The sequence below is a fragment of the Molothrus aeneus genome, chromosome 1 (assembly GCF_037042795.1).
Source record: "Molothrus aeneus isolate 106 chromosome 1, BPBGC_Maene_1.0, whole genome shotgun sequence".
Classification (NCBI taxonomy): Eukaryota; Metazoa; Chordata; class Aves; order Passeriformes; family Icteridae; genus Molothrus; species Molothrus aeneus.
Genome location: NC_089646.1, coordinates 144,330,038 through 144,349,665, shown reverse-complemented (window position 1 = coordinate 144,349,665; position 19,628 = coordinate 144,330,038). Strand labels below are relative to the sequence as shown.

Below are 19,628 nucleotides of genomic sequence, written 5' to 3'. Positions count from 1 at the left end.
TGGAGAGAGAAGGACAGGAAGGGTGGTTTGAATCACTTCTCTGTGTTCAGAATTAAGTGGGTTTGGAAGTCTGCTCATTTCTGAGTGAGTGAGCTACAGGACACCAGCACTTGATGCTAATCTTCTCTTTTGGTTCTATTTCACTGTGGCAATTATAGGGGTTTGTGTTGTTGCAATTTCAGTGGCATGCAATAACTTACTAGCTGTCTAGTCTGTGTTTATTGTATATCCAATAAAGTCTGGACTTTATCGTGAGGAAAGCTGATACTGCTGCTGCACAGCCATAACTTTGTAAGGTGCTATTTCTCTACTTCATTCCATGGGTCCTGTAACTGGGACTTGAGCAGAGGGCAAGCATGTTTTATAGGATAGCCAGCAGTAACTTCTGTGCCAGGGTTAGAGAAGTGTGTAAATTGGTAAGCGAAAGATTTACTGCTTTTAGTCCCTTGAAGCTGATAAATCATCTGTGTGTGTTTCATGAAATAATTATTCTTGTGTCTGACAATACAGGCACATGACTACCAAGCATTCATTGCACCCATTTGTGTGTGTAACCTCAAATATTTTTATATTTCACATGGATTACTTTTTTAATATAAGAAAATTATTTCTTAAAATACATGGAGGGAGGAGTTTTTTGTGATGAGTACATAGGTTGTGCATGCTCTAATCGCCTTCAAGGCTTTGTCATGAGTTTGTCTTGTACAAAATATTGGAATGGTTTAAAATATTTCTTCTCTGGTATATTATTTTTGTGTGTGGGTTCTGGTAGGATATGGAATCTTTTAAGGCAAATCTCCTACAAATAGTGTGAATTTCTAAACTTCCTCTAATATAAGCATGAGTGGTTTGTTCCAATTGGAACATGCATCTCCTTCAGATAATAATATACTGACATATTAGTGTGATAGTCAGTGTCTTGAGCTACTTTTTTCTTTTATTATTGTTAGGGTAAAACAGAAATTAGTGGGTTTTTTTACCCCTCTTCAAATTGCAAAGGTTTGAGAGGTACGCAAAATGTAATTGATGTTTTAGCACTCTCGTGGGCTCAATGGGCAGTAGCATCCTTTGTGCAAATGTGTGCCTCTGGGTTGGTGTTTATTTCTGGAAAAGCTGAATTTAATATGTGTGTAAAGCACTTTTGTGATTGGTTTCTAGACAACAGTTTCGTGTTAATATAGAAATAAAGGTTTATGTCCTTTTTAAACCACGATTTTCATGTGTATTAGCAATAAGCTCTTCAAATATTCATAAGTATGGTTTATAGTATGTAGACTTTTGTGTACAAACACATCAGGACAAATATAGAATCACAGAATGGTTTAGGTTGCAAGGGACCTTAAAGTTCATCTAGTTCCAACCTCCCTGCCATGAGCAGGGACATTCACTACTACACTCTAATATGTATATATGCACACACATGCCCATAAATATATACATATCTATACAGAATAAAAAGACACAAGGTTTTAAAGAAACAATTAGTGGTTTATCTAAGTGTGAACCTGCCAGTTTTTACTACCTCAGAGACAGATGGCAAACCAGAATCTACCACTTTCCACATTGTACTGTACTATAATTTCTGGTTTAAAATTTAGAGGCTATTAAATCAGAGCATGGTCCCAAAATAGAAATACCTCTCACTGAGATCAGGCTCTTGAGGGTTGAGGGGAGGCAAGGCAGTGACTGTCAATGTGAACAGCAGTGGAAAATGTGTAGCAGAAAGGGTTGGTGTGGGTTGGGGAATGTCAGCATGCCTTTCCTGACCTGGCCCTGATCTGTGTGCTGTGGCAGGCTGGTAAAAGTGCCCATGCTGCTACCCAGTGATCTCTATCCATTGGGAGAACTCACCTTGTCTCCAGCCCAAAGTTAATTTGGTTTTATATCCTCAGGTGGACAAGTTTTCCACTCACTGGTATGAATAGCTACCTGTGAATGTACGTGTTAGGAGGGAGGAGGTGCCTTCTCTGAAAGTGCAATGGTAGCTAAGTACAAATGTCAGTCAGTGTGCACTGCACTGATGGAAGGTGGGCTAAAAAGGAGCTTTCACAGGGCTGTTGGCAGCACTGCAGCTCCTGAGCTGGGTCTGGTGTAGCCAAAAGGAGTGCCCTGGGGTCAGGGGGCAGAGACACTGCTTCCTTCAGCAGGGCAGATTGGAACCAGGTTGGTGGCTTGAAATAGCAGGCTGGGTTTTAGCAGAAAGGAGAAATTATATCTGGAGTAACTATGTGGGGAATCTCACAGTGATTAGTTAAAAGAGCTGATGTTGAATGATCAGGAGATTTTCTTCTTCTTGAGCATAAGGTTCAATATAAGTGAATGCAGCAACCTGAAACCTCAACAAAGCCAGAGAATCTGCTGAGAATGAGGAGGAAGGAGCTTTCCTTGCTTCATTTTACTTAAGCAGATTACATATGGTGGTTGTTTTGTCAAGGTTCTTTCTCAATTTTCCCCCCTTTTTTTTTTTTTTGGAAACTGATTTTGCATTATTTTGATTTTGTCTCCAGAATGAGCATTTTCAAGAATAAAGCTTTGTTCAGCTAATAAGGTAGTGAATCTTTGGTGTAGGTACCTTTAAATGATTCATCTTTCCAAAATGCATGAGAGGGTAAGAAAATGTTCTTCTGTGGAACTTAAAAAGGCCTCCTGCAAGATGGTTTAATGGAAATGAAGAAAGAAGCATTTGTCAGGAGTGGGTGGTGGTAAGGAAGAGTTCAGTAGGTAGGAAGGAGTGCCACTGAATACCCAGAGATTGTCACAGAAACCCCTTGGCTCCCTAAGACACTGCAGTTTCCAATTATATAAATGTATGCCACTTTTAATGGAAGATCAGATTTTGTGTCTTCTATGACAGGCAGTTAAAGTATTTAGTATTTTAAATACTCAAAATGAAAATTAATGGATACTGCAAAAGCTTGTTTCCACCTAACTAGGGAAAGCAAGGCTGTTCCTGCCTAAGATGCTGAGAAGGTAATATTACTCTGGAATAATAATTGAATTGAGCATTGAGTGCAACTTAATTACTTTGCAGCAGAGTGCAACTAAAAATTATAAGGAAAAGACATCTAAGAAGAATGTAATACATTTGGAAACAATCTGTCTCCAGTTATATAAAATAAACAAAACAAAATCAAACCAAAAAACCTCAACACCCAAAAGCACCTAAGCAACTCTAGATAACAGGTTTTGAGTACTTGGTATGTAAGTGTGTTTTATTTATAGTTTTGGGCTATGAAGAAGTAGTTCATGTAAAAATTGTATTTGCAGATATAAAAATACAAAATTGGCCTGTGATGTCATTTTCACTTAGATCACTGGCTCCTTCAGGCTGTGGATGTCATCTTTGTATATTGCTTTACTCAGTGATTCCTCTTTTAAAATAATGAATGTTCCCTTTCCTCCTGCTCTCACATTAGTGATTACATCTAATTCAATAGCAAATCCAATTTAGAAAATTTTTCTAGTCTGCTTGTCATAGACTTTTAGATTGATAACTTCAGGAAAAAGTTTGTATTTGTTTCTTTCTCCTGAGTGTCCAATTTGCTTCAATACCAGACCTTAGTGCAAAGTTTTATCTTTCAATATCATCAATGTTAACCATTGTCTTTCTTTCAAAATATTGGTTTCAAATTCTCATCCTGTGTTCAAACTCTCAGTAGACAAATGAGTCATCATTTTTTTCTGGTCATTGAAGATAGAGAGAACTTCAGTAGAAATGTATGATAGCAACTGCCTGACGTAGCAGGCAGGAGCAAAAGCTTTTGACAGCATTTGCAGAGGAATCAAAGAGAAGCACTTGCTGTGCACTGTCTTGGAAAGGAACACTGAGTTCCCAATATTTTATTACATTTTAAAATGGTAACTTTTCCTGGCACGATGTAAGTCAAATCAAACCCACTATTTTAGTGGGGAGCAAAAGAAGTCATGATGTTTGCAGTTCTTTATGTTTTAATCCATTGTTCTGCTGTAAATGGAAAAAAACCCAGAGATAAATAGCATCAGAAGGCATTTTTACAGCTTTTGTGGTTCCAAACATTCTAGTTTTAGCTGCCACAGGAGTGATTGTATGATTTGAGAAAATGGTTCTTTCCAGTTAAGGAACAGAAACATTCCATTTTATTTTGTTACAGATTATCATGTATTGTTCAGCTATCACATTTTGCATGGTTAGAATTGTGCTACTCAAAACAGAACCATTATATATTAATTGGTTTCTCTCTGTATGGATTCCTACTGGAAGTGTTCACACAGAGGAGCACTCAGTGTTTGGAACTTATTGAAGAGCAGAACCCTCACATTTACCTGTCTCCAGTGCTTAATGCTGTAGTTGACCTGGAGCTCCTGATGTGGTTTTCTGGAGCTTCTTAATGCCCAGTGGAATATTCTTCAATTGTAGAATCATAGAATGGCTTGGGTTGGAAGGAAAACTAAATATCATCTAGTTCCTACGCCCCTGCCATGGGCAGAAGCACCTTCCAGTAGACCTGGTTGCTCAAAGCCTCATCCAGCCTGGCCTTGAACACTTCTAGGGATGGAGTGTCCACAACTTCTCTGGGTAACCTCTGCCAGTCCCTCACGACCCTCACAGTAAAGAATCTCTACCTAATACCTAATTTCAGCCTACTCTCAGTTTGAAGCCATTCACCCTTCCCCTATCACTCTATGCCCTTGTGAAAACTCCCTCTCCAGCTGTCTTGCAGACCCCATTTTTTAGGTATTGGAAGGAGCTATGAGGTTTTCTAAGGCTTTCACTGTCAAAACCATCTCAGATTTGGCAGTGAAAGCTCTGCTTTTGGGGATGTTTTCACTCAGTGTTGCTGGTGATGTCCCTCTGTGAGGAAATAGGAGTAGCTGACATTGTGCCTTGTTCTGCCAGGCTTCAGACCCCCAGGAGCTCCAGGGTTTAAACTTTTTGGATAACAGGGCTGTGCAAGGATCTCTGCAGTGTGACTGGTGTGGTCTCTACCAGGCCCCATGCTCAGTTGTGCTGCTGTCCTGACAGTGGTTCTGAGTACAAGTTCTCCAGTCTCCAGTGATTTGAAAGTGAATAAAATATGGCAAACACTGCCACACTGTTTGCCACACTGCAAACACTGATCTAACATTACCTAGGTGATGGGAAATTGCCTGTGATCTAAATGGGGAACAAATATAGCAAACTATTTTAACATTTTTGTGTATGATTGGAAATGTAATCCTCAATTCATCATTACTTAATAATGTTTTATACTGGATTTTGGAACTATTGCAGAAAATTTGAAATCATTAAAGTTGTAGTCTTGAAAATGCATATTTGAATATTACTATTATTATTATTAGTCCTTCAGTTGCACAAAATCAGGTATTATTCCTTTATTTTGATTTACTGCTTTTCATCTGCTATACTTTTACAGTAATGTGGAATTTGTTGCAAGGGGTAATGTTGTAATCTGTGTCTACAAACACAATTACTGTGGGAGAGCCACAGATGTTAACAAGCAATTTAGTTGTAGTAGAAACTGTAGGGCTAGTGTAGAAGCATCTGTTACTTCTTGTTTTGGGTTTTTTTTCCAAAATATAATGCAATTGAATAAATACTTTGTCCTTTGCAAAACTGAAATGGTGTTTTTCTTCTAGTGCTGTCAGTACTGTTCTACTCTGTTGTCAGAACATTTTCAGTTCAATTCTTTAATTCATCCTGAAGGGGTTGAATGACCCCAGACCTTCCCACAGGCTGAACCAGTTGTACCTGCAGCTTTTTCCAGCGTGTGAAACTACTTGTTTTGTGGGTTTCTTTTGAATTGTTAGAGTATATTCTGGCAATCAATGAAGTAAATATTTAAAGTTTGTTTACTTTTTGCTATTGTAGGCATTGGATCAAGACAGAACTGCGCTACAGAAGGTGAAAAAATCTGTGAAAGCAATATATAGTTCGGGGCAAGGTAAGACGTTGTTTTCAGTTTTACAAGAGCCAAAGCATTTAATTTCAAGTTTGAGATGTTTTGCAATTCATCCTGTTGAAATGTATAGCATAAGAAATGCTTATCTGTTTAGGAGTGTTTGGACTTCAAAATTTTCTTTCTTTACTTCTGATTATACATCAGATTAATGTGCTCTCCAGTTCTTTTACCCTCATATTCCTTCTCAATGGCCTCTGGGAGAATCCCACAGGTAAATTTTCTTGCTGTCATAATATTTCAAGCATTTACCTTTAACTAGAACAGTGACAAAAAAGTGTTCTCAACTGAATTTTTAGAAAGCACTTATAAGTGAATAAGATTTAAAAGTTTAAAAAAGTAATTAAAAAAAGTTTAAAAAGTAAATAAAAAGAAATATCTGGTTTTGTTTTGTCAACATGTGCTCTCCCTTCATGATGTGTTTTTCTTCTTGCCTAAAATCAAAATTATGTATTTCCCTTCTTACCTAAAATAGTATAGTTATATAATTCTTTTGCTTGCTTGAAGACACTGTTGATGTTTTATTAGGACTATAGTAGGTACTTTGATGGGAATTTATTTGGTTAGAATATGAATTGATAATCAGTTTGAGTGCAGTAACAAATGGTGATCAAACACAACAATATACAAATTTGATTTAAAAAATGCTACAACTCTAATGCTTCTACCTCTTCTTCTCTCAAGTTCTAAAAACTGTGCCAAAGGCAGATAGAATAACAGAGCTGTGGACTTGCCAATAATCCTCTGGCTGTAAATACATGATTTTAGAAAATCCCAGTTCCAATTTCCTAACAATAATAATAATAATAATTTTAGCAAATATTTTCCATGTACAGAGCTACTTTTGACTGCTGTTAGTTTCTGACTTCATGGAAGTGTCTGGGATTTTTAATATCTTATAGATTCTTAACTATTCTCACTTGCCAATCCCTGATGTTGGTTTGCTAGCACCATGCATGCTTTAACTGTAATTTCTGTTGTTGAAAAATGTTTTCCAATAGACTGGGAAGCCTGATATAAAGTGAGAATAGTATTTGATGCAAGTGTATTTAGCTTTATGCTTTTAGAAGTATTCAGATTCTCCAATAAGCTTTTCCATTTGAGAGTACTTACTAAAACAGAGTTTCAAAACTGATAAAAAGTGTAGAACACATTAAAGTTGTTTCTGCCTGTTTTGAAACTATAATATAAATAGCTATCATTTGAATCTTGGGATAAAAATAATATTGTTGTCAAGGCCTGTAAGTAAGGCAGTGCTATATGATGAATTAGTTGCATTGAACAAAAGCAATAGAAAGTGGGTTAATGGCTTTGATTAGGTGTTCTGCACTTTAAAAGCAGCAGAGGTGGGTAGCTAGTTTTTAATTTTTTTTTTTTTTTTTTACATTTTAAATTGGTTTTTTATCAAGCCTTGTTTCAAAACTACAAGTTAGTAGGAATTCTTTTGGCTCAAGAAAGCCAAAGCTTTATACATAATCCTCTGGCTCCCTCTTCAGAGTGCTGCTGTCATAAGCACTTACAATGAAAAGCTGTGTACAGGAGGCATTACAGGCAGTGACTGATAAACTGGGATTAGTAAAGCCAAGACCAAAAACGTGCCACACATGTGAAACCTTATAAAAATAAATGTGAAGTGAATCAAAACTCAAGCTCATTTTGTCTCCTTGTACAAGGAAAATTGCTGAACCAGCTATTTTCTTGTGCTCTGCTGATGAAAGTGGATTTTATTGATATTTAAGTAAAGCATTCCAGAAACAGCTGTAAAAAGAATTGGGGTTTATCAGTTCAAGAAAGTGTTATGTGGCTATTTTTATATTTCAAAAGAAAGCCTCTAACTACATTTTGAGTACCCAGAATTGGAATTTTGTTTTACAAATTTGTTTGCTACCATATTTAATTTACTAAAGTAGGAGAAGGTTTTGTAGTACTCCTTTGCTCCAAAGTCTCCTTTGAGAACTCCAGCTGGACTGGTGAGAAAGTTATTCAGGGACAATAGAAATTCTTTTTTCAGTTCAGTCATCCAATTCATAGGCTACCAAAAGCCATAGCTAGTTTTTTTGGGTTGTAGTGGTTTTGGGTTGTTGGGGTTTTTTCTGTTTCTTTGGGGGTTTTTTTGTTGTTTCTTTGGGTTGTTTTTATGTCTTTGGTTTTGGGGTTGTTTTTTTTTTGTTTCTTTTGGGTTTTTATTGGTTTGGTTTTGTGGGGAGTTGTTTTTTGAGGATTGTTTTGTTTGGGTTGAGGGGTTTCTTTTGGTGTTTGGGTTGTTGTTTTTTTGGTTGGTTTGGTTTGGGTCTTTTGTTTTCTTTATTTTTTTATTTTTTTTTTCCTGAGTAACATTTGACTAGTGGCAGTGGCACAGTGCAGTGTCTCATACAGAATTCTTCAGGAGGGCTGAACCTTGTGGTGTGTTGATTTGTTCCTCTCCAGGGCTGAATTATTAACCACAAGGGTCTCTGATCTGTTACAGAGCTTTAATATCACCCAAATACTTTCTGCTCTTCCTGTCCACCCCTCACCCATTTTTCATATTTACAGTTAGAGCTACTGCTGTGGAAATGAAAATATACCAAGACAAGAGTATAGAAAACCCTTAGAAATGTCCCTTCCCTATTTTCATGTCTGAAAGGGTTGTATGGGAAAGGACTATTCATGGAATCCAGTGAGACATAAAAACAGACACCTCCTTCTCAGCACTTGCTCCCTGTCTGGCTTGCTGTCTGCTGGCATGATTGATTGTGTCTGTAACTAGGAGCCCTTCTTATGGCAGGGGTGCTGAACTTCTGCCTTCCTTTCCTGTTAGATTTGGATTGAATTGTAACAGCAGTGGATGGCACAATTATTTTTGCTGTAGATTTTTCAATAGCTCTTTTTCATTATTTCCCTGGGATAACTCCCAAATATAATCAAAAGAGTTTACACAAGGGAGAAATAAAAACATAAAATCCATACAAGACTAAAGGTGCTGAGATAGATCAGCAGTTCACATGGTCTCCCACAGTGTTCAACAGCAGATGCTTGAGGAAGAAGAAAAATGGTACAAAGATGGATGTATTTTAAGTAATTTGTTTAGCACTTTGTCAGCTCACACTGACATGAAGGCCAAGGAATTACCATGAGTCAGAAATTATATTGTGATGTTTGATACTTCTAAATGGACTTTCTGCAACTTATTTTGTCCAAGGAATTTGAATTAATGTAAATCTTTATCATTCACAGTCCTGCATCAATCTAGTTAAATTCTCCTGAGCAAAGTTTCCCAGTGCATGCTCATGTTCTTCAGAACTGAAGTAACTTGAGGAGGAGAATGTCCCTGCCCATGTCTCACAGCATTGGCCTTGAACCCACCAAAACAACTCATCTGATATGAAATTGAGGGAGCTTTGCATGTTCTGGGCATGAAAGGTTGTAAGAGGCTTTGAAGTGCCAAAGCTTGCTAGAGGAGAGCCAGAGGAGTTTTTGGTGGATGAATCCAAACTTTGTTCTGTGGACTATTCTGTCTCTTGAAATAGGTTTGAGTTGTTTCTGTTATTACTCACAGTATCTCTCTTCTGAACTCATCAGTTCCTAGGGGGTTTTGAGGTTTTTTGGGTTTTTTCGGTGTTTTCTTGTTGTTGTTGTTTTTGGTTTTTTGTTCTTTTGGGTTTTTTTTTTTTTTACAGAAACCATCACATTTAATCATCCTCACTTTCTCCAAAATGGAAGCACAGACTTCCTTTTCTAAAATAAAGAAGAGGAGGAGTGAATTTTGGGCAGCAAGGACAGGAACTGCACACAATATTAAGGGTTTAAGCCCACTATGGCAATATTTTGATATTGCAAGCTGTGTTTCTTCAACTGTTAGATTTGGTATAAATCCTCTGAAGCAGAGGAGAAAAAAAATTCTTCCATGAAAGCTTCTTCAAGCATGTCAGTGATGAACAGAGATGCAAAAATAAGTCATTTACTTTTCTGGGCTGGCTTATCTCTCAGTGCTCTTGTACTGTGATGATCTGGAGAGCCTTGCAGACTCAGTGAGATGTTTCTTGCTCTGAAATATGGAAAGAGGCTTTTATTACTTTTCCCTTGAGCAATCTCATTCCAGAAGGCATTATTGTTATCAAGTTTAGACAATTGTATGGTGGTCAAATAATTTTTTTTCTATTATTTTTTCATTATATTTCAGCTTGTGAAGAATGAAATGACAAAGGGTGTTTTTTATTTCAAATAATTTCTGCCATCCTTTTTAACCTTGCCAGCTTTCTTGCTTTTCTAAAGCCTTTCTGAGTCATCTTTCATTCATAAATGCATGTTGGCTCTGACCTTGGTTATTTTTCCTCTCGCTATGCATGGAAAAAAGCTGTTTTAGAAGAAGCTTAAAAATAGTTTAAAGTTGATCAAAATTCTGAAATATGATTTTTATTTTTGTTAACCACAAATGCAGAATTAATTCTTATTAATGTAGACATTATTCAGGTTTCTTTGGGCATAATCAATGCCAAAAGTAGTGTTTTTCTTCTGTAAACGATTTAATTTTTTTGTGCTTGTGTTCTTCAGTGTTTGCAGGGTAATATATCTGAACAAAACTGTTGTAGAGGAAGGAAATTTTAGGCCTTTAATTGCAGTGATGTGTTTTGTAGGTCCAGCATATAAAGGTTATCCCTTAACCTCTCTCCACAGTATTTGTACTTCTGTACCCTTTCTTAATATGCACAAGTAGGCAGAAATCTCACTAGGCTCAGAGGCATGTGCTAAAATTTTGATAATTTTGGAGTGGGAAACAAACGTAGTATTTAATGAATGCTGTGGGTTCTAGTGAAAGAGTACAAATTCTGGCAATCTCATTCAAGTATTTTCTGTTCATCCTGGGAAAGGTTTCCCCCAGGGTCACTTTAGGCATGGAGAAGTGCAGGTGGCTGCCTGGGAATGCAGTGCAAGGTGGGGTTGAGCCCAGGGAGTCCTTCAGAGCCCTGTGCTCCCTGTTCTGGAAGTGCTGCTGTGCAGCAAAGGGCTGCTGCAGAGCTGCTGTGCCTGCCCCTCCTCCCTGAGCTGCTTGGGTCTGCATCTCCAGAGGCATTCCTGTTATTTCCTCTTCACATTTCCTCAAAATACATGTTAGAGCTCAGACATAGGGGATGCCACAGCATTATTGTGCACTGGGAGCTGGGAGGGTTTTCTCAAACCAGAGGGAAATTCTGAACGTTGCCCAGGGTTGAAGGTGTGGGTGATGAGGAGATGCACAGCTTCCAGTTCAGAAAGTGCCACTTCTGTGTGCAGGCCAGAGTGCTGCTGTGCTCCACATCTGCCACACTCTGGTGGCATTCTCAGCAGAGGCTCAGGTGCTGCTGGCCTTGCCAGCTCCTACTGGGGAGGGGATGAGTGAGACCCCTTTGAAGGGAGCTGTGTTTGTCAGTGGGAGCAGAGCCCTTGCTCAGTTTTCCATGATTCTGACGCGCCTCAGGGAGCTGCTGAAGGAGCAGGATGTCTGCCAGGGGAAGCTGTTCTATTTTCATCCCAGTGCTGAACATTGCTTACAAGATTGGAAAGACATGATTCAGTTCTGGAGGACAAATCTTATTCCCTGTATGTACTGCTGTCAGTGATCCTGTCTCACTCTTAAGGTTATTGAAGTCTTGTATGAGGACTTGTATCTAAGAAAGTAAATATTGTCATGCCTATTAGAGCTTTCTGTATGCAAAGGAAGTTCTATTAGGACGTTAGGAAGTAATTTCTGAGTGCATGAGGCACCTAGAGTAAGATTAAAGAATGCTCTTTGCTCTAAGCATGCCAGGTTTCACATTCCATATTTTAGTGTAGGCTGCATTGCAGATTTAATTTTTCAGCTGTGTGCATTTATGGTTGAGTAGGGAATTGCCTTACCTCTTTAATAGAAAATATTTAATCTCCTTTTGCAAGATTTACACTGATACTTATGTAGAAATTGAAAATTTCTTATTCTTACAGAATACTTGCATTTTGTGTGACAATTACAGAAGTAAATATAGGAGTATTCCTTTTACTTCACCATCAAAACTTCATTTCTAGATTTAAGTGATTTGTAGTTTGGGATTCTTGAGAATTTCCTCTATATTGTTCTAGGACAATGATCTGCTTCCTGCTTCCTCTTTCTCACTGGGAATTTCTTTGCCTTTCTACAGATAGAGGAAACAAACTTCTTCAGCTCTTTTTCACTCTCTTTGTGAAATAACTTTTTAAAATGCTCTATGAAACAACGCAGTGCTTAAAATCAAAATGCTGGGAAATACTGTGGTGGAAAAAGTGCTGCACAAGCAAGGACAGGGATTCCATGATCTAGCAGGGCTGTTTCTGACCTTGCATTATCCTTCCTTTTGCTTCAGCACAGCTGGATATGCTATGCTTGAGCTTTACTCAGTTAGAAGTTGAGCTAAAGCTCCTTCATAGATAAAGTCCTCTGTGTGTATTTGTGCAAAAGCTTTTACATCAAACCAAAATGCATATTTTATTGTTATGTAGTATTTCCTTGAGTTCAGTGCTAAGCTATTTGATTAAAACTGTATGCTTTTGGAACAATTTTCTTAAAAACACAGGGCTTGAATTTCAACTCTATATTAAATATTAATATATTTAACATTAACATATGTTAACATTAACATATGATTAAATATTTGGCCTCTTGAAAACCTCGGTATTAATGTCTGATTTTTAGAGTGTGACTGGTGTGATGTGGGAGCTTTGGGGCTTGGTATTGGTAAATAAGGATTGTCCTTTTTTAACAGGTTTTGACATTTTTTTGTTGGAGCTTTGGTGCACTATTTGAGTATCTGCAATACCTTAGAAGAGTTAATTGTTTAACCCTTTATCAGCTGTCTGTTAATGCCCAAATAGATTTGTGCATTGTGAGACATTATTTATGAGACATTATTAATGAGGAATTGTTTGAAACTTACATCTTTTTTTTTCCTTTTCTTCTGAGTCATAACTTGCAATTCAGATGCTCTTAGGCAGTATCATAAATTAAAAAAAAAAAAAAAAAAATTGGAGATTTTGGGGGGAAAAAAACCATGGTGCTTCCTGGCTGTTCTCTTTCCCTTCTTCCTTTTCATTGCACAGAACTTGTGCTGTAGCTCTGTGGTTTTGTGTTTGTAGTTTGCAGAAAAAAAGCCCACATAGTAAGCCTAGGCAATTCATTAGAGTGAAATATTGATTTAATTAATACTGGTAATATCCTCTAAGAGAGATAAAGGTGATAAAGCCTTTCCCAAAGGGCTGTAGGGGTAAATTTTCTTTTTAAAGATAGAAGTAACAAAAATTATGCAAACACATGCCAGAAAAGAAACTAAATAGAAACAGGAAGGACATTTCAGATACAACAGTTTCTAATTCATTCTTGAGTCAAGGATTTTTCTCACTTTCACTGGCTTCAACTGCATTGTCTTGGTTCTGACCTCTCTGTATGTGCAGTTTGCTATTAAATACACTGGAATGAGTCTTTGGCTGTGTACCAATACACATTCTGTTATCTGGGATAGCTCAGTGTACAAAGCAGGCAAAAAGGGAGCCTTTGTAAGATGCTTCTTCTTCTGAACTTACAGTCAGATTCAGACTTGGCCTTCTTACATTTAAATCTGATACTTTTGCCTTTTTTATCTGATACTTTTGTTCTTTTTTGAAATGTCCAACATTTCAAAAGAAAAGTTCATGTATGCATGAAAGTTCCTGTAGTGGGCAGCTAAAGATTCCAATGTTGTTTACAAAACAATCTTATATTGTTTCACTGATGTATTATTGATCTTATTACTCTGTCAATAGCTACAGAGTTTTCTTCATCTCTGTATTACAAATTTCAGCCTGCTGATTTAAAAAGCATATATATACCTATTGCTAAGTAGTTCTTTTTAATCTTAAAATTCTTTTAATTTTCAGTAAATGTATTGACTTGTGGCTTTTCTCAAAGTACTGTTTATTAGTTTGTTGTTAAGTTGCAGTAAGCTTAAAATTATAATTGGCTACAAAAAAACTGACTTTTGATTTTTCTTTGCAGATCACGTTCAAAATGAAGAAAACTATGCACAAGTACTAGATAAATTCGGAAGTAATTTTTTAAGTCGGGATAATCCAGATCTTGGCACAGCTTTTGTAAAATTTTCCACACTTACTAAAGAATTATCAACACTGTTGAAGAACCTGGTGAGGAGTTTTGAACTTTCTTAGCTCTTGTTTCAAAATAAAGTATAATACAAGAACTGCATGCATGATCATGATGACTAAGGATAATTTTTAAGATGTTTTCAGTTTTTTTCCAAAACAAAACCTAGAGTTTCTTCAGAGAGGATCTCTAAAGGGTGTTATGACCCACTCTGTGTTTGACTGTTAATTGGCAGTTAAGAAGGTAAATATAAATGTTGAGACATCCCCTGAGTCATCATTCACAAGTGATTGATGGTGATCTATACCTCATGGAGCTGAATTTTAAATTATCCTTTAACTTGAAGTCTTTCTTGTTAAAAATACAGTATCATTAGTCATGGCTGTTTTATTTTACCACAAAAGAAGAAACATTCACTTTTTGGAAAAAAACTAACAATTTGAGCATGTTTAAATGATGTTAACAGTCCACTCTCCCTTTAACACATAAAGCATCCATGCCAGGTTTTTGAAGGTGCTTTAAAGGTTTGCCTCAGTTAAAGTTTGCCTTAGGCCTTTTATTTCTGAAAGTTCCATAATAAAATTACAGTCATAGCAAATATCTTTGAACACTGAAAGTAATGAAGCCACATTTCTTGTGAAATCTTTTTTCATGGGCTTTGTAAATGGAACTGTAACTGTTATATTCAGAAAGTCATAGCTTCAGTTTTATATTTTTCTTATAGTTGGGTGAATTTCCAAGCATTTTTGGTGTGTGAAGTACAAGTGATGTTACAGATTTGTCTTCCTATAGTCCCCAGCACTGCCATAACTGCTGTAGGTCACACCAAAGGTCATTGTAGCAAAGTTCCCTGGCTGTGACAGTTGCCCAAAACTGAGTCTTGTGCTTTCCTCTGTAGAGACTTCTGTCATTCTGGATTAATTTGACTTTAATTTAAGTTTAGCACACAATTAAAAGTAAGCATTATAAAATGTGAATTCAAATGCAGTGTAAGGACAGTTTGGGACTAAAACTCAAGTTTTTTGGAAGCTTTCTGGACTTTGCCATTCCTAGCAGAGCATCCACAGAAATTTTTTAACCTATTTCAACTAGCAAAGGTGTCAGGGTTTATTTATTTATTTTAAATAGTGCTGTTCAAGTGGGAAAAACACTTTTAATTTAGGAAGCCACACTTACTCAAAGCAATATTATACTATTTCAGCTAGATTATAAGCATTATCTACCCAAATTCTTGTTAACAGGATTCAAAATAGAGTATTCACTAATTTACTTCATTTAGCAATCTCAAATAGACAACAAACTTATTTTACATTTGCCTCAGCATTATAAAACCATTTATTTTTCTCATTTTTTCTCCCTGAGATAGAAAATAATGCTTTGTTGTTCTTAAGCATCATTCTGTTTAATAAGATTACACTGAAAGAAAAAAAGATGTTTATATCAAATAGAAGTTGAGATCCACTGAAGAAGCAGTTGAGAGAAGGATTCTATTATGTCACTGCTAAAGCCCCAAAGTAGGTGCTGAGCCTTACGTTGATAAAATTAATTGGAAAAATGGCAAGAGTTATTGAGATGAATGGCAGGATAAAAAGTTTAGGGATTTTTTCTTTTTTACCTAGAACAGATTGTTGATGCCTTATTTAATAAAGGTACAATAAAATAATGAATGGTCTTCAAATACATAAAGATGAATAAGGACTGGAGCTACACAGTAGACAAAGAAAAAAGTGCTTCACAAATTTGGATCCTTTTTGTTCCATCTTTCAACTTCAATTATGATTCATTTAAATTTTCATAGGAATTGTGATATTTTTGATATTTCATGACAAGGAGGGTACAAAATAACTTACTTTCTTCTTTGTCTATTATGGAGTGACTATTTTAGAGTGATATTCACTTACTATGAAGTAAAACCAGCGACTTTTTTACATACACAATCTTTGGAAAGCATAATTTTGAAATGATTGCTCAGCATACAAGGGCAAGAATAACAAACCAAGTCCATTAATCATTTTAACAAGGCTAACTAAGTTGCTGTGCAGTTTTTACTACTAACTGTGGATGTAATCATTAAATATAATGTCTGAAACTTAAAATTGATGAATATAATTGTTAAGTTGTTGAATCATTGTTATTAAGATTATTTTATAAGAAGGACACATAATGACCCTTCAGTAAGATTTTATAAAGGTAAAACATTGGGATTGGCCATTGCCAACCCTGGTCTCTGTTTTCAGCAAACTCTGAGTGTCCCACCAGAACCAGTTTCTCTGATTTTTACTTCTACCTCCTTGGCCATTTCAGGTTTCATTCTTTATGCAGTAATTCATTACAATAGTGCATTTAAAAGGTGTATAAAGACCTGTGTTATGAAAATGAGTGTGTCAAGATCTTTACATTGATCTAGATAAGGTTTTGGCAGAACATTTGTAGCAGTTGCAGATTATTTCTTTTGAAAATTTGCATGATTCTTGCCTTTTTCCAAGTGTTTAAAGCCTGTTTTTCTCTACCTCTCTTTCCTATAAATGTCCTCAGCTAATCTTTGCAGGCAAATTATCTTTTGTTCACAACCCTCACTGAATTCTTATATGGGTTTCCATGTGTTAAGGGGTTTTTTTTCCCTTTATTTTGTTCTATATGTGAGACTGTTTTGCTTTATCAGATTGTTTCCAGTTCATTTGGGCTACTGTTTTATCAAGTCTTGAATGATGTAATAAATGATTGCAAATCCTTACTGTATTGGAGTAATACACTGCTATTTAGCTTTGGGTTTTTTGGTTTTTTTCTATAGCTGACATACTCACTGGCTACTGTTCAGTCATTTTAAGACAAAAATTAATGGTTTGAGTTGATTATCTTTAATGGATACACCTGGAAAAATGAAAAAAAGGCTACAGTGTCTTTAGAATATATGAGGAGTTTGAGTGGAACACTAGATCTGGAGAACCTGTTTCAGTGGTTGTTTTGATATTCTTGTCCATAACCAAACAGGCATCAACTCAGTAGGGTGAAATTTAAACTCATGAGAGTTTAAGGAGATGTCATATATACTCAAAGGACAAGGAAAGGAGCAGTGTTCCCAAAAAGGGGGGAATATTCAGAGAGCTGGTGCCCCTGTTGGCTCCTTCTGTTCATGCTTGAATTTACACGTGCTTTGTGTGTTCCCTGCCTGTGGCACAGCAGGTCCTTCTTACTCAGGAGGCAGTGGCCAAATTTGTACCCAAATCTTTGCTTCAAGAGGATGAATATTGCCTTGAAGTGCTTTCAGAACTTTGCTTACATACTGTTTGTAAAATTCTGGTCACCTTGTTTAAGTAAACATTAATTATAATGTTTCTATGGCTCATGCAAGTAAATATTTATTAATTCTTCCCAGACTTGAATTTACTATGAATTTAGATATGTGAGGTGATTGCAACTTGATTAGTGAAGTTCCTAGAATTGTTGGCAATAGTTTGATAAGATCATAATAAATCCTTTTGAATGTAATGTTTTTCTTTTTAGCTCCAGGGTTTAAGCCACAATGTTATTTTCACTTTGGATTCTCTCTTAAAAGGAGACTTAAAAGGTGTTAAAGGGGTAAGTGTTGCAAACTAAATTTTTGTTTCATGTTCATCTGTCTAGTGACTGTTTTTCTTTCACTCATGAGAGTATTTCTTACGTTGGCATTTATTAATAATCTGTATTTAGTACAAGGAACAAAATTGGTATGACTGCAATGAAATCATGAAAATTTCATTGTAAATTGCTGTATTAGCATGCACAGGAAAACAATACTTTACAAGATTCAAACCCAATATTTTTTCCAACTGCTTTGTGAAAAGTTTTGAAGAAAAGAGTATTTTTTTGCTATTTATTACTTAATAACTACAAAGAAAAAGTTTAAAAATGTTCTAAGACAATTTTCTGTTTCTTAAGGACCTCAAAAAGCCTTTTGACAAAGCCTGGAAAGATTATGAAACCAAATTGTAAGTATTTGTCTCTCACTTGGCTTTGTTTATTGTGGTGTTGGGATTTTTTAAATGAATTATTATTAGCAGTATTATTAATATGGTTATTGTTATTATTAAGATATATTTTTCCCCCCAAGTAACACATAATCTAGAGAATACAGTTAAAAGAAGGGCAGTTTCATGGCTCAATAGCTTCTTGAGATTTAAAATATACGGGATTTGGTAGAGGAGCTAATCTTCAGAATGTCTTCTTTGATACTTCTTAATTATTACTTTTTCCCTAAATAATGCCAGAGCACATTTTAGCAGAAGGAATTGTCTAAAATGCTTTCTAATTAAAATTTCAGTACCAAGATTGAAAAGGAGAAGAGAGAGCATGCGAAGCAGCACGGGATGATAAGAACAGAGATAACGGGGGCTGAGATTGCCGAGGAGATGGAGAAGGAGAGGAGGCTCTTTCAGCTGCAGATGTGTGAAGTAAGAAACAAAGTTCAGTTTTTAATTGCAACACCAGAACTTATTATTAACAGACTTTATGGGTCTTTCTTGAGGGTGGTGAAATCTTTAGTCATTTAATGGGGGTGGAGGGAGGAAATTATTTTCATGTGACACAGTACAGCAATATAAAGATAATTATTTTAGCAACTCTTGTACAAAGCTAGTCTTCTTTTTGTTTTATTCCTTTTCTTTGTTTTTAGATTATTGTGGGAAGGTTCTTGGGCTAAAAATACACTGTGGAAATATTTCTTATTTTATCAGATTTATGGTTTAGCAATATTTTGATATCTTTCTTCCAATATGCTTTCTGAAGCCTTCAAAAATTTCTAATAAAGTGATAAATGTTAGTGATACATTTAGTTCCATGAAGCTGATTTTTTATATTAATAGTTCTTTTTATTACATTTTAGTGGAGAACACAGTGTTTGTAGTGCCAGAATATTTCAGTAATGACTACAGTAGCATTAAAAAAGGGAAATCTTTAGATGATTCCAAAGGATGAAAATTTTTTCTTCAATTTGCTTTAAGTTTTGGGGTGTTTAAATTTTATGGAGTGGCCAGATAAATTGTTACCTGTTTTAAGGTTAGTTTAGCAGTGGTGCACTGGTGTTTTATGGCTCAGCACCCAAGTTAAACACGGAGTTTAATTCATTGAGCAAATGATGTTTTATTGTTTGAAAACTGTTGAAGTTTTTGATACATGATTGTCAACATGTTGTCCATTTTCTATACAGTATCTTATTAAGGTTAATGAAATCAAGACAAAAAAGGGTGTGGACCTTCTGCAGAATCTTATTAAATATTACCATGCACAATGCAAGTAAGTGCTGCAATGCTTTAAGCTTTAGTTACTATTTTCTTTTTTTGCACAAGATTTTGTTTCCCTTTGTTTGAGTGTATCAGGGCTTTTTTCATGACTGTGTTGTGCCAGGTGTCTGAATCTTCCTCTTCTGAGGCTGTGGACTTCCAGGAGAGAGTGTGTGAGTGAGTTTGGGGGGCAGGGCAGTGTTGGAGAAGGAGGCCAAAGGAAAACCTTGCATCTTGCATGCAAAAGATAATTTTATTTCCTGAGGCATAGATCTGGAATGCATTTTTATAAATATCTTGTTTATTCTAATTAATAGTTTTTAGTCTTTG

At 36.0% G+C, this 19,628-nt stretch overlaps 1 protein-coding gene across 4 annotated transcripts in view; it reads left to right on the top strand.

Moving 5' to 3' along the window:
- Nucleotides 1-19,628, top strand: part of ASAP1 (ArfGAP with SH3 domain, ankyrin repeat and PH domain 1) — a 112,965-nt gene that overhangs the window by 39,665 nt on the left and 53,672 nt on the right. For all 4 annotated transcript variants that reach the window (XM_066566455.1, XM_066566481.1, XM_066566472.1 and 1 more), the window contains 6 exons: nt 5,849-5,921; nt 13,936-14,081; nt 17,545-17,619; nt 17,959-18,008; nt 18,341-18,470; nt 19,226-19,311. In XM_066566455.1, coding sequence (XP_066422552.1) covers nt 5,849-5,921; nt 13,936-14,081; nt 17,545-17,619; nt 17,959-18,008; nt 18,341-18,470; nt 19,226-19,311 — 560 coding nt within the window. The remainder of the gene's footprint in view (nt 1-5,848; nt 5,922-13,935; nt 14,082-17,544; nt 17,620-17,958; nt 18,009-18,340; nt 18,471-19,225; nt 19,312-19,628) is intronic.